This window comes from Diplotaxodon limnothrissa, linkage group LG7 (assembly GCF_057381915.1).
Source record: "Diplotaxodon limnothrissa isolate DT_005_m linkage group LG7, D_limnothrissa_male_GT1.1, whole genome shotgun sequence".
Taxonomy (NCBI): Eukaryota; Metazoa; Chordata; class Actinopteri; order Cichliformes; family Cichlidae; genus Diplotaxodon; species Diplotaxodon limnothrissa.
In genome coordinates this window covers 64472151-64486262 of record NC_140602.1, presented here as the reverse complement: position 1 = coordinate 64486262, position 14112 = coordinate 64472151, and the positions used below count along the sequence as shown (strand labels likewise).

Sequence of the window (14112 nt, the reverse complement as noted above, 5' to 3'; positions counted from 1 at the left end):
TAAACCCCCTTCCTGATTCTTGTCCAGATTGTAAAAGGGGGTTCTTTCTCTCCACTGTTGCCAAATGCTTGTTTACAGGGCATCAAATGGGGTTCTTTGTTCTCTACCGTACAATATAAAGGGCACTGAAATGACTGTTGTTATATAAAGAAAACTGAACTGCATTAAACTGTGATGGATGTTTGCAATATAAAAGTTTGGGTAAGCATTGTGCCCTCAATTTATCTTCTAAACAGGTCTGGCGAACTGCGAGGTTTGCTTTACATCTGTCAGCTGACCACCCTTTTCTTTTGGCTGGAAACTCCAGATCTCAACGATTAACACCGTGAATATCTTTGCCAGATGGACTTTGGCCACAAATACAAAAGTAGGTTATTGTTCTGTACGGCCACTTTTCCAGGATTGCTCAGACAACAGCTGAAGTGAATGAAGCTTACTAAAGAGCAGAACAGCATCCTTAGACGTGAACAAAATGTGGCTGTTACATACACATCATTGGCTTCAAGGCCAAATGACACATCAGAAACACAAATGGAAAGGCCCTTGCATGCACACACAAACACACACACAGAAGTGAGTGAGTGATAGGAGGGAGGTGAGCAGCTGGAGTGATACATGGTGAGTTGAAAGAGGGAAGGCCAAGCAGCTATAAATCCAACCCTCTCCCAGTCAAACCTTAAGAAGCACAGCCTGATTAAATTTTCATTCTTTCACCTGCTTTGTTTCCTCTCTCCCCATTTTTTTCCTTTTTCAGTTGCTACAGCAGAAATAAATCCCTGCCTGTCTGCCGGTTTGGAGCCTGAAACAACCTCCTGCAGTACAAGCAGTTCATCAACAACTTGCTAAAAAATAAATAAATACTGTAGTAGTTCATCTGAACAAATTGACTTCTCACGGATATCACAAGCTGGATTGCATTTTCTGCACAGTTGATTTTAAACAGAAAAGCAAACGAACATGAAGACGATGGAGTGGGTAACGGCGGAAAAACACAGAGGCCTTTGAAGGCACACTCCACAATCGGTCTGGTTGCATAATATCCTTACAGGAACAGCAGGGAGCGTGGACAAAAGCAAAGTAGTTTGTACATTTCATTTTATTTTAGTGACAGAAAATAAATCTTCTTGTTAACAAGCCCCGAGGCTGACTCTAAAAGTAGATGCCAGATAGATTGTTTCTTCCCTTTCTACCTTTTGCACACGAGTTAAATCTTTTGCTTTTCATTCTTATTTTCATTAGATGATCATTACAGTCCTAATGATGACAGTGCTGCTAATGACAAGCTAAATCAAGTGAGGCCATCAGCCGGCATCATTCCCTCTCCGTCTGCCCAGATTTGATGTTTTCTCTACCATCACTTGATATTTAAAAAAAAAAAAAAAACACCTGTTTCCATACTTGTCTGCTGCCAAGTCCGGGGGGAAATTTCCAATCTCAGGATTTACCTTTCATCTCTTCAGCAGGGTGTGCTCTCCATCGAGAGGCAGTTTTATCTATTTGTTGCATGTACAAGGCTTCGAGACCTCATGAAACTTGGCGGTTGATGTGGTCACGCCACATGCTTTTTATTTTGATCAGTTCAATCATGCTGCCATACAAAACCCCTAAAAAAGTAAACCTCCACCAGCACTCAATATTTCTCTCTGGCTACCTTTACTGAATTAATTTCCTGACCTTGGAAATCAGAAATGGGATCTGGGGACAAAAAATCCATTCGTTTCATTTGAGGTATGAAATAATGACTGACATTTCATATTTGGATCATTTACTAAATTTACTCAGTTGTGAACCGTGTCCATCAGACTGCTTGCAAATGTTTGTTATACTCGCCTCATGCTCTGCCCTTTAATGTTCAAGGACATTTCAACAACTGAGTGTGCAGGACGCTACAAGTTCATCTAATAGTTTATAAGCAGTGTTAACTCTCAGCCCAGTTTCCACAGAGAAGCAAGTGTTTTAAAAAAAATGTAATAGGTGTTGGACCCAAAAATCTAACAAGCACCACATGACAACAAAAAGGTGAGGTATGATTAGCATACAAGCATGTTACCTCCAATAAGGGAGGTAATATTTTTAGTAGTGTTTGCATGCAAGTCATCATTCTGTCTGCAAACATGAAAAGTTTTGACTTAATTCTGTACAACACTGTAGGGGTGATTCATTGGTTGAAACCTGACACAAAGCCTTCCAACTTAGAAACTGTGATTCTCACAAATGTGGTGTGTATTTTCAGCATGTAGAAAGGTATCTAAAGGTCAGTGATAATGCTGTATAGAGCCATTTAAAACCGTTTCTTACCGTCTTTGTTTGTATTGACAACAGACAGGCACATAGGGGATGATATATTTTACAACTGCCTTTGTTTCAAATTGACCCTAAAATATGTCTTTAAAGAGGCTATTGTCAAAAGAAAGAGCTGCTAGTTCAAGATATACTGTAAGCTCAAGTTAATCATGTCTCCTTATCAACAAATCAGTACTTATAATCCATTACATACTCCTTGATAGTGTTTGTGTAATCCACCTGATTTTTAAGTTTCATTTTTCACCACAAACGTCTCAAAGCACCTCCAAAAAGAATTAAGAAAACAAAATTAAAAATAAAAAACACAATCCTATTTCCTTAAAAGTAAATACTGCCTTCTGAGCTACCTTGCTGGAGATTTGTGCTCTCTGACTGCTACATCTACATGTGACCAAGGCCTTACAGGTACGGACTACTGGCTCATTTTTGAGTTGGCTTCGTTTTTTTAGCCCTCAGGTGGTTTCTTGGTCTCTTAAAGTTACAGACACACACATGTTGGATCTATGTGTAATTTGGGGAAACTAACCAGCTAACAGTTGTCGTCTCATACTACAGACGCTGCAGAGATGCTTTACGCAGCACGAAGTAATCGATATGCAGAACCTGTCCCACATCACATGACCACAGTGAGGAAGCATGATAAGCACGCTGCATGATCACACAGATGTCTCTATTGTAAAGAGGTAAAATCTAGAGAAGATGAAATAACTTAAATCAGTGCAAAAGGGCTCGTTTTTAGCAACAAGGCATTTCTTCTTCTGATCCAGCTTTTCAGTTTTTTTCTATATATTCTATTGTTAAAAGTAAGTTGATGATCTTTTATTACTAGTTTTGATTACTGTTTGAAATTTGATTTATGTAAATTATGAAGCTGTTTGAGCTTCCTTTTCACAGGAACAAACAAAAGCCGGCAGAACGAGACTCAGGCAAGCGCGAGGTAACCAGTTGGGGCTGCAAATAATCCCGGAGACAGATGCTCAGGCTTCAGGCAATTTTTTCTACTCTTAGCTTTGCATGGTGTTAGTGACTGCTGGTATCCCTAATATAAAGGGCTGCACGAAGGTCCAGTATAAACTAAGTTCATTAGTGCAGATGTGAACACAGTCACATTTGTGTTCGGACCAAAACAATTGCACCGAGACCCTTGCGGGACGTGGTCTCAGTCTGGTTCCTAACAAACTCTAATGGGGTTTTGGTAATGGTGTATGTTGCAAGTTTGAACTAAGCATCTCCCCGTTAGCACATATACTTTGCAGTCTGGGATGCAGGAGAGTACCACAGATGTGAAAAGGTCAGTAAATTCTCCAGAGTCTCTAACAGTCCAGAACACAGCACCTTCTTCCTGTGTTTACTTTTCTGGCCACTAAGCGGTCTGATCATTTTCACATGGTTTGTAATGACACATTTTGGTTCCCTCTGAGATTGCTTGGATATTTCCCCCTGAGTGGGGGGGGGAAATAATAATAATAATAATAATAGGAAAAAGCTTCTGCAAAACAAACCAACGGAGAAACATGCAACCTCCCACAAGATTAGAAAAATACAAAGTGTGGCTAATTGGGATTATAAAATCTATTTATCCAAAAAGAGCTTCTGCCTACCCGTAAGATTTCAGAGAGTCCTTCCATGCATAATGTGTTTAATATACAAGCTGAGGCAATATTTATGGTCGGCCTATGAAGCCCCTCTCTCTCATGTCAAGTCACTCTTCCTCCCTCGAACATACACACACTCGCGCTCTTTCCTGAAATAGATTATTAACTTCAGAGTGCTGCAGAAAGGAGCTGTCTGGTACACTGATGCTCTGCACTGAATGTGACTTTGTGCCACTGCGTGTGTGTGTGTGTGTGTGTGTGTGTGTGTGTGTGTGTGTGTGTGTGTGTGTGTGTGTGTGTGTGCGCGCGCGCGTCAAGGAAGGACAGATCAGATAAGGACTCTCTGTGAGAGATGTTTGGCCTGGTTAGCTTGCTCACAGTCACAAAAACACTCGCCAGAGCACAGCTAAAATAGAGCTGTGTCAGTCATATCATTAGAGTTCATCAGCACTTCCTTGAAGCTGCGCTGCGTTTCTGCCTGGCAACAGTAAGAGGTATGACAGCGCAGCCAGAGGAGACGTTTAACATGACAGCACGCATCACTACAAACTCTATCTGCACTAAAAAGAAGCCTCAGTGGTACAAAATAATCGTGAATGACAAAAAAACTCTAAAAGGACTCACAAGAAAATATTTGGCAAATCCATAATAAGCATTTTACTTTGAAAAATAATGCTATCAGTTTTTAAAACTCTGCTGGCTTTTTAATCTCATGATTTAGTGACCATGGTGCTGGTTTAAATCTGTGTTGTGTTTTTTTTTCTCCTTGTCGGTGTGAAAAGCTCCAGCAGTGCATAATCAGAGAAGCACAGAATGGAGTGCAGCCAAGCAGAGCGATGCAAAATGAGCCACTGCTGCTTTAATGCTGAGAACATGTGCTCGGATGATGCAGTGACCCCACTCCCTCACCCCACCTCCACTCCCACACCGCTCCAGCCTCTGGGACCAAATGCAGGATCTTTGGCCTTGGATCCATTGCAGGCAGAATCCTCTTCTTAGATGTGCTGCCACACCTCTGATCACCTGTGCCCTTTAGATACGGGGGGGGCAGAGCAAAGAAAAGCTACCGTCTCATTATGATGCAAAGACAGCCAGCTAGGGTCTGAGCATGAGCAGCAGCAGTGTTAATTTAAGCTACAACTCAAAACTTTAATCCTTGAGGCCAGAGCAGTCTTGATGGCCCTGTCCTCCATGCTGTGAGTCGGGTTTCTGCTCCAACTGTTGTCACTCGTTTTGATGAAATATCTGCTAATACCTCCCAAAGGGCTGAAGTAACTATTAAAATCGAAGCCTCTGCTAATAAGGTCATCTCGGGCATACAGCTCTGACAGTGAGCCGAGAAGTCCCACCAGCCTTTACAATAAAGTTGGCTCAAAGGGAGGATGTCCTTTACATTTACATACTTTTCATATTTCATGCCTTCACAAGTGTGTTCAAGGTCAGCTATGACCTGGGCTAAGAAAACCTTCATATGTTATTGAAGGTTAAGTTGGCAAGAACAATCTGGGACTGTTGGGATTTCATTTACAACTATGCAGACCCAATGCAAGCATCTTTAAATGACCTTTTCATACTTGTCATTGTGTCTCATCCACTGCAGTGGTTTTCTATCCCTGTTTGGAAGCAGGGAACATTTTTGGTACTTAATGATGGAAATTCATTTTACTCATGAGCTAATTTCAGAGCTTTTACACAAAAAAGAAGGAAGCTCCTTTTGCAGAATTACCTGTCAACTACAACAGCGGTCCCCAACCTCCGGGCCACAGACCGGTCATTTTGTACCGGGCCGCAAGAGTTGAGGCTCAGGTGTGGAACTCATGGTTTCCAGGGTTTTTACCAGTTTTTAGCGTTTTTTTAATCATTAACTCTGTTTCCCTGGGTCTTTTCCCTTGTGTTATGAATAAATCTTTTTTGGGGGGGTACCGGTACTGGTTTTGTTTTGTTGTATTTATCCGCAACACCTTAAAGGCCGGTCTGTGAAAATATTGTCGGACATAAACCGGTCTGTGGTGCAAAAAAGGTTGGGGATCGCTGAACTAAAAGGCAAAAATTCTACTCAGATTTGATTTTAAGGGCTTTGCTGAGTTTCTTTATATTTTGTTGATGGTTATCTTTCACGTCAAAAGTCCATCTTTTAAAACCAAGCGGCAACCGTCCAGGAAGAATGAAGCCAACAGGAAGCGTAAAAAGCTTGAGTCCCATGTAAAACTGCAACTTCATGCTGTCTACATCCATCTTTTTTTATACAGTTTAGGAATAATCTGAGTGTAAGGCTATCTAAAACATTCCCTCTGACCTCCTTACATCCCTATCTATAGATTATGGCTTTTGTTATAACTACAGGATTCAAAACCCTTGGAGCAAAGCTGCTGAAGCACCGGTTTTCATTTCCCCAATGTTTGATTACATCCCCTTTTTTAATACTTCTTATGAGACATACTTTGACACCAAATAAATTGAGCAGATGTGAACTGTGGCTTTGCAAACCTCTTTGGATTGAATCTCGGAAATGTTATTTACTTGAGAGCTGAAGAGGACACATTGGAGCGTGCAGCGCTGCCGTTCATTTGATTTGTCAGGGTTTCTAAACGGATGAACCGAGCGATCGTGTGTGAGCAGGAATCCTTATGAAGCCAAGTAACTGGCATCAAATACAGCAGGTTGTAGCGCAGCAAGCCTTCTCATCTGTCAGCCGTCATCAGAGTTTTCAGAGGTATCGCATCCGACATTCCCCGTGCATTAAACACGAGCTCGGAGCTTAAGTGCTCTGTGAAGCGGGCGGAATTCACCGCAATTATGAGTAAAATGTACTAAAAATTGACATATGCAGAAGAAGAATACACGGTAAAGTCGTTCTCCTTTCACATTTGATAAAGCTACAGATAAATATTTATAGATTTTATCTTATTTATTATTCAGTGCCACCACAGATTTAGTATGTGTCATTGTTACACAGTGGGTAACGGGGCTGCAAAGCTCTGTCAAAGTTCACTGACGTAAGTGAAGCAGCAGTATTAATAAAAGCAGTCTCTCCATCTGAACGCTATTCTTTGCTTTGAGCTGAAATTGCACTGAGCCTAAAGTCACATTTAAATCAGCCTCACTAAGGGACCGACTGATTACCTCCTCCTCCTCGTTCTGTCTCGTCTTTCCTTTGCAGCACCACAAACTTTTAATCTGATTGTGAGGGCTCTGATGCTCAGCCAGCTCCTCTTCCTCCTCCTCCTCCTCTCTCTCTGAAGCCACAGGAGGCGGGGAGGAGCCCAGTTTCCCTCTATGTAATCAGCACAATCGATTGCTTTAATTGATGACAGCAGATACATGATCGGTAGCATCAGAATTTATCAATGACTCTGTGGCCAGACATTCAATTCCTCACAGTCCGGCTCCTGGTTATTAGATTCCCGGACTTTATCTGATTCAGCTATTTATAGACCAAAAAATATAAGCATGCCATCTAATGCCCAAGTCACCAAGACACGGCGTTTTACTAAAGATCCGAAATGACCAAGCAGCTTTTGGTTTTCTGAATATTTGTATCTGAGCGAGCAAATCGAAATTAAAACTCCTGACATGTAAAGTTAATAACACTGATCTTTTTATTGTTGCTATGTAATATTCTGATGGGAAACCTCTGATCCTGATCACATCTGGTACTTTGACACATACTATGAATTATAACTCTGCTACAGACCAATCAACCCATATTATAACAACAGCACTCCCCGATGGCAGCTGTCTCTCTCAGCAGGACAATCCCCAACACATTGAGTGTCTGACCTTCTTAGGCCCCACCCTGCAACTCACTAAAACCTAAGGATCTGGTGCCAGGCACCACAGGACATCACAGAGCTACAGCTGTTTCTGCAGAATGTGGTAGATCTGCAGAACATCAAGCAGGTGTGTGATTTTAATGTTCATAAGAAGATGTTACACTTTACAAGAGCTGGCTTGGATCCATTTAAAGTTGAAAGGAACAGCCATGAAAATTCACCAAGCCGTCCCGTGAAAAAGGTTAGAACATGTATCATGATGCCACAACGAACAAATGAAGCCCAATCTCTTAAGCTGCCTTCAGTCCATGAAACTGTGTTGTGTTTAAAAGACACGGCTAACTGACATCAGCTGTCACGTTGCTGTTTGTGAAGCATCCTGAAGTGAAAGAGATTCAGTCGCATATGATGTTAAACACTAAGAAAACAACAGCAGCAGGATGCAGTGACTCAGACGACCAGAAAACCAGATGTTTAGCAGCTGGAAGCAGAAGGTTTGAGTTGATTTTGAAACAGTGCAGCACGGGGAGCGTTTCATCTCCGCTGGTGTGTCATCAGACGCCGATCATTAGGCAACAGACTCTAACCTGGCACTTACTCAGATGTTATTTTCAATCCCTGACTGACACAAACAGACACACAGTGAGAAAAAGTACTAGCTGCAGATCTGTTCCCATGGTAACGTGGACCAATAGATCTCAGCTATTGACTGAGGATGAAGATCTCTGTAGACCTATTAAAGAAAACGCCTACATTCACATACTGTATGAGCCTGCAGACACACACACACATACACACACCAGCTGGGCATCAGCCTTCAAAGCATCTTTTTTCTGTTCTAAATGCAGAAAACAAAAATACAATGGGAACATTTTCTCTCTGGGAAAAAAAAAAATGAAAACAGCCAAAGGCTTGAGTAACCAGGTACGAGAGAGAAAGTCAAATCTCCCTGAGCCATTCTATGGAACAGCTCACTCTTAAGTGGCACAGCAGCATGACATAAAAGAGGATATATCATCCAGAGCAAGTGGGCAATTTGCTCTGATTTAACCGGGGAGGCTGGGCAGATAAACTCTCTTTTGCTAAATACTTTGGCAATCGTCTCCATTTTCTCAAATCTTTACCCAACAACAGGTTTATGCATCTAATGAAGATGTTCCTATCACAGGGGTGCAGTCTCTCTTTATTACCCTCTAATCACACCCTGAGTAGTGGCGGCATTTGTTATTAAGATGAGCCCGAATTTCATTATTTTCCAGTTTGATCGGGAAGTGAGGTTGGTAAAGTGGCACTGAGACAGAGAAAGAGAGAGAGAGGGACAATCTTCCTTTAACTACATGGCACTGAGTGTGCAAGTCAGTCAGACAATCGCTTAAATTATTATGCAAATATAAACCAGCAGCAAGCCAACAGAGCTGCTACTAAACTATTCCATTAATTCACACCTGTCCTTTAATTACTCGTTTTAGGGAAAAATGAGGAAGAGGAGTGTACCGGGGAATGTGCTGCGTCTGATCTCCCATAACATCACCATATATGTATGAACACGTATGAAGTTATCTTTTCTGATGCACTACTTAGACCAGAACAGGTCACTCCTTTAGAGCAACATTGTCAGCTGCAGGTGTGGCAACATCGTGGAAGTGAGACAAAACCATTCACTGTATATAAAAGATGGCAGTAAATCCTATAGTCCTATAATTTAAGTTTGATTGTTTGATTTGTGTGGTTTGTTTGAGGCCTTTGTCGAACACAGGCTGTCAATATAGTCTAACTTGTTGAAACTCTGTGAAGTAGAAGCTGAAGGCAATTTTCACTGCCGTGATTCCCATGTTGGTGAGGCTGAAACACCTTCTGCACAAAATACACTGGGGCTTGAATACATTTGCAGTACTTTGTTTTTTTTTTAAATCAAATTTACACTTCACACTATTTCTTCATGCTCACAGATGGAGCAACCTGGTCACCATTTTCTCTCCAAAAGAAACTCTAGAGATTTTTAGGGCTTTGCTGGTTTTATTAATACAAATTGTTGATTTTTTGATCAGAGATTTAAATGCAATTAAATCTAGCAATCGTTGCTGCATTTTGAAATTTCATTGTTAACAATTTGGCTGCTGCCGTCAGGGGTTTTTGGAGCTAGAAATGACTGTATATCTGGAAAACAGGGTAGAGTGCTAAGTTATCGGCTAATGTTTGTGAGTTTTTTTAGCAAGCTATGTCCAACAACTATACACAGACAAAAACACATGGGTAACAGATTATTATAATATAATTTCACTCACCAATATTGAAGAACAAAAATATGTGAAAAACCCCAAACTAACTGCAGGTGCTTCTCCTGACACACCTGTCAAAGTACCCCTAACTTTATGTGTTTTATATCTAAATGTACGAATTTTATTTGTAAAAGAATTTCTGTCTTGTGTTTTTGTAGCGCGCTGTAAAACACGCGTTTTAATGATAGCATTTAATATTTTCCCACAGGAGTTTTTTCCCCACTCACTTTTGGAGCCACCCTCAAGTGGCCATTAGAGGAACTGCAGTTTGGTGCTTCAGCACTACCTTTGCTTTTTAGACCTGGAGGTTGTCATTTGTACAAAATACAGAAACAGAGGTGCACTCTGTCGTTACCCACGCATTGCACCAGTGACATCTGATTCATTAGGTCCTGAGCCATGTAAATGAAAATTAGGGTTTGTATACACATGTTGGCACTAATTGTGTAGCACTTCCTACGTAGCCACTAAAGCAGAGAAATATCAACTACATGCCTGTTGCCCGCTGTTGCACAACATTTCAGGGAAACCTGCCATTCAAACACAGAAACCGCACCAAAACGTTACATTGAATGTTCACATTATTACACCACTGCACTGTATTTTGGGGCTTTTACATTGACATCGTGTCCAGTAGGCTTACTTTATATTGTAATTTTCATGGGACGTTATTTGCTTTCGATAAAGGCAAATATGAACAGATGAATAATACAGTTCAAATAAATTTGCAGCTGCATTTAATTATAACAAGAAGCATATTCTCTTTGTATTTGTCTGATGTAATATGGTTGGCACCTCAGAAGAATGAGTTTATCTAAGCTGAAGATCATTTATTCCTTATCTTTTTTTTTTTTAACTGTCTTTTCCCAGATACTGCTACAGTGTACATGCCATCTTGGGAGAGGGCCGACATATTTATTATAATTATTCGTGTGTCACTTTAATTGAAAGTTTGAAAAGATATTTTTAATACTGTTCTCACTGGGGCTGGCCACACTGACTCATTATTCCTGGAAAGCGACAGGACATTTGACATTTTTGCAAATGTCACCCTCGGAGCTGTGAGCACCACCAATAAACTGCGGTTCAGACGGGCTGTGTGTTGGCACATTTGTGTTTTATTTTAACAATATTTATTGTGTACAGGCATTCACATCTCAGCTGTAGCTAATACACGTGTTGTGGATTATTTCAGCTGAACAGACTTGACTTAAAGATTTAAAAGCTCAAAAAAAAGTCCGATTAAATTAGAAAATGTGTTTTGCAAATTGGATGAAATGGCCGTTTATTTCTCATCTCCACTGGATCTGACTGAAGCAAATAAATTCTAATTGTGTTGTTTGTGACTTTTTAAGCACAGCTTTGCAGATTTCTCCCTTTATCAGACGAGGTTTACTGTTGCTATGCGTCCAAAGTCCGTTTCGGTGTATTTAATTCTCTTCTTTTATAAGATTTTATCAAACCTGTAATCAGTCTAAACATGACTAACAGATGAGCAGTGATGCCTGCGCGGTCGTTCCAGCCAAAGCCCAGGAACATGTCAGTGTATGAAGGCATTCTGACACAAAATGACCCAACTTAAGGCCTGAATTATTTCCTTAAGAAAAAGAAACAGCATCTTCTTAAGGGACTGAAACAGTAATTTCCAGTATATGCATATCCCAAAGGATTACACGGAGGCTTTGCTGTCAGTAATAAAGAAACAGCTTCCTGCATTAATTATTGCTTCTCTGAATGAGGACTGGTGCTTTTATTTTTTGCTTTTTATCCTCGGATGTCTGTGAGCACATAGAGATCCTAAATTATTAATTTGTGCCGACTACGAAACGTCCCCTATGGATCTTAATCGAGGCTGAAGACCTCGGGGCCCAATTTTCCATGAATGAATAAAAAGTTTCCTCCTTAACGCAAAGAAGCGGCCGCGGTGAGCGCAGCGCTGCGGTCCACAGTGCGCTCCGGCTGCCTGTTTGGGGCCGTGACATCGGTTAGGGCCTCTGTGACACTACACCGACGGTTCAAACGCAAAATAAAGAGATTTAAAATCAGTCAGACAAATAAATCAATACGGTAAATGTAAACAACAACAACAGGAACCCCTTCAGAAATCGCCACAACACCTCCGGGTGCATTAACATAGCTGCTGCTGCTTTTGCAGCTCGTCTCCTGTCTAACAGAGTTTCATTAGGTCTTCCTCTCCACTGGCTCTTCATCGCTGTTTTCATGGAGCCAGCTCGAGAGTGGATTCAAAACATTAGCGCGACTCAGGCGGCTGATCGCGAGGTTTATGCTTTATTTACGTGATTAAAATAAGAATACAGGGCTCCTCTCGGTGACAGGAAAAAGAGAGCATCGGGGTCCTACCGTCAGCGGCCAGGGAGCTCTGCATCATCAGCATCAGCACCGCGCCGATGGTCATAAACCACCGGGCCACCATTCCATTCAGCACGCGCGTCCTCTTCCCGATCCTCGGCGAGTAGACGGCCACCATCCCCGCATCCAGGATCCATAGCGACGAGGAGGAAGAGCAGGGGTCTTCTTTCTTATTTACCCCTCCGACCCCGGGGCCACCGCTGCTGGAGAGGCGCGCATGTTTGGGAGCCATTGGTTAACCAATTAATCCTGAATGGGAAACATCTAACGGCGCTGCTGGGATGAAAGGCATCCGATCAACCTGCCCCCGGTTCGGACAAGCAGGGCTCCGCTCTCCATGAGCCTGCTGGAGGCTGTGAAGGTCGACGAGGAAACAAAGAAGCGTTAGTTTTCTCCTTTTGCGCGTCTGGCTGTGTCAGTTTCTGTGTGCGTGCGTGAAGTCTGATGTCCCTACTGCGTCCGCAAGGCGCTCTCCATATCTGCTGGCAGCTGTGTCAATGCACAGATACAGACCCGGAAATCAACCGAAGTTCTCTTCAAAATAAAACCGCGTGCACTTTGTATACACGAGCTATTCTTCAGGCTACTACCTTTTCAGATTTTTCTTTTTTCTTTTTTTTTTTTTTAAAGTCAATTTCTGAAATTTTAAATTGAGAAGAAGAAGTCTTTTTTTATGCAACCAATTTTGGTTACCAGCATATTACCACTATATAGCCCACTGCACCACAAGTGCAGTGGGCTATATAGTGATTTTTCTTGATATAGTGATTTACTTGAGCGTTTCAGATGCTTTATACAGAACCCCTCATTCACACATATTTACATTTATACAAACACCTTTTTTCTACGTCTAACTGATTGCTATCGCTATTGAATTGGGAGCAACTGGGGTTTTAATATCTTGCCCAAAGATACTTTGGCATACAGACTGGAGCCGCCAGGAATCAAATCACCAACCTTCCAGTTGGTAAATAACCTGCTCCAAGACATCCCAACTGCAGGTATGTCCTATTGCCCAGATTTAAGAAGGTTTCGATTAAAAGCAATGCGTTTATAGTAGATATTCTTTTGCTGCTCAGTTAAGATTCAGCAGAATACTTGGTCACATTTTGCATTTCCCTCTGCAGGTCAGAATATACTTGATGCTGCAGCCTGCTGAGCCAGCCTACTTCATACAGGATAGAGGGTATACTGGAGGTTTTCAGTGCACTAGAGTGTAGCGCAGTTCGCAATGGACCAAGTGTTCTGTCCCTGTAGCAAATAAGACACCAGGCTGTTTCCCCCCTTAACTTTTGTGCATATTTTGATTTGGGTGTTCTGTCTATTAAATTTTAAAAATTTCCCTTTTATGTATACGGTCTATTTTAAAAATTGCATATTTTGCCTAAAGCTCAGAGTAATGGTCAACAATCTGTGGTACAAACATACCTCAAATGCATTAGATCCAAATAATTGAAAAGAAGTCTGCATTCCTGGGAGATTCCACACATTAAACCTACCTTTATTAGTCGGTTGCACCCTGAGGTTAAAATGGGTCGCAGGCCAGACCTTCAGAGACCTTTTAGGAGAGCAATGACACTCAAAGAATCCTGAATTGAAATGTTTTGGGAAAGAATTTCCAGAGTAAAGAAAAATGTCCTTTTACAAACTTATTTATGGGGGAAATCAAGAAACTTTTAAAGAGGTTTATCAGATTTTATGCGTAGGGGAGAGCGGGGTAAGTTGTCACACGGGTAAGTTGTCACACTGTTCATAACTCCAACACTAGAGGCTCTATCTCAAAAATGAAAT

At 41.5% G+C, this 14112-nt stretch overlaps 1 protein-coding gene across 3 annotated transcripts in view; it reads right to left on the bottom strand.

Annotated features, from left to right (window-relative positions):
* The window catches only part of kiaa1549la (KIAA1549-like a), a 107039-nt gene extending 94380 nt beyond the window's left edge, over positions 1–12659 (bottom strand). For all 3 annotated transcript variants that reach the window (XM_085358703.1, XM_085358702.1, XM_085358704.1), the window contains exon 1: positions 12313–12659. In XM_085358703.1, the coding sequence (XP_085214829.1) occupies positions 12313–12553 (241 nt within the window). In that variant the 5' untranslated portion in view covers positions 12554–12659. The remainder of the gene's footprint in view (positions 1–12312) is intronic.
* Positions 12660–14112: the final 1453 nt, after the last annotated feature.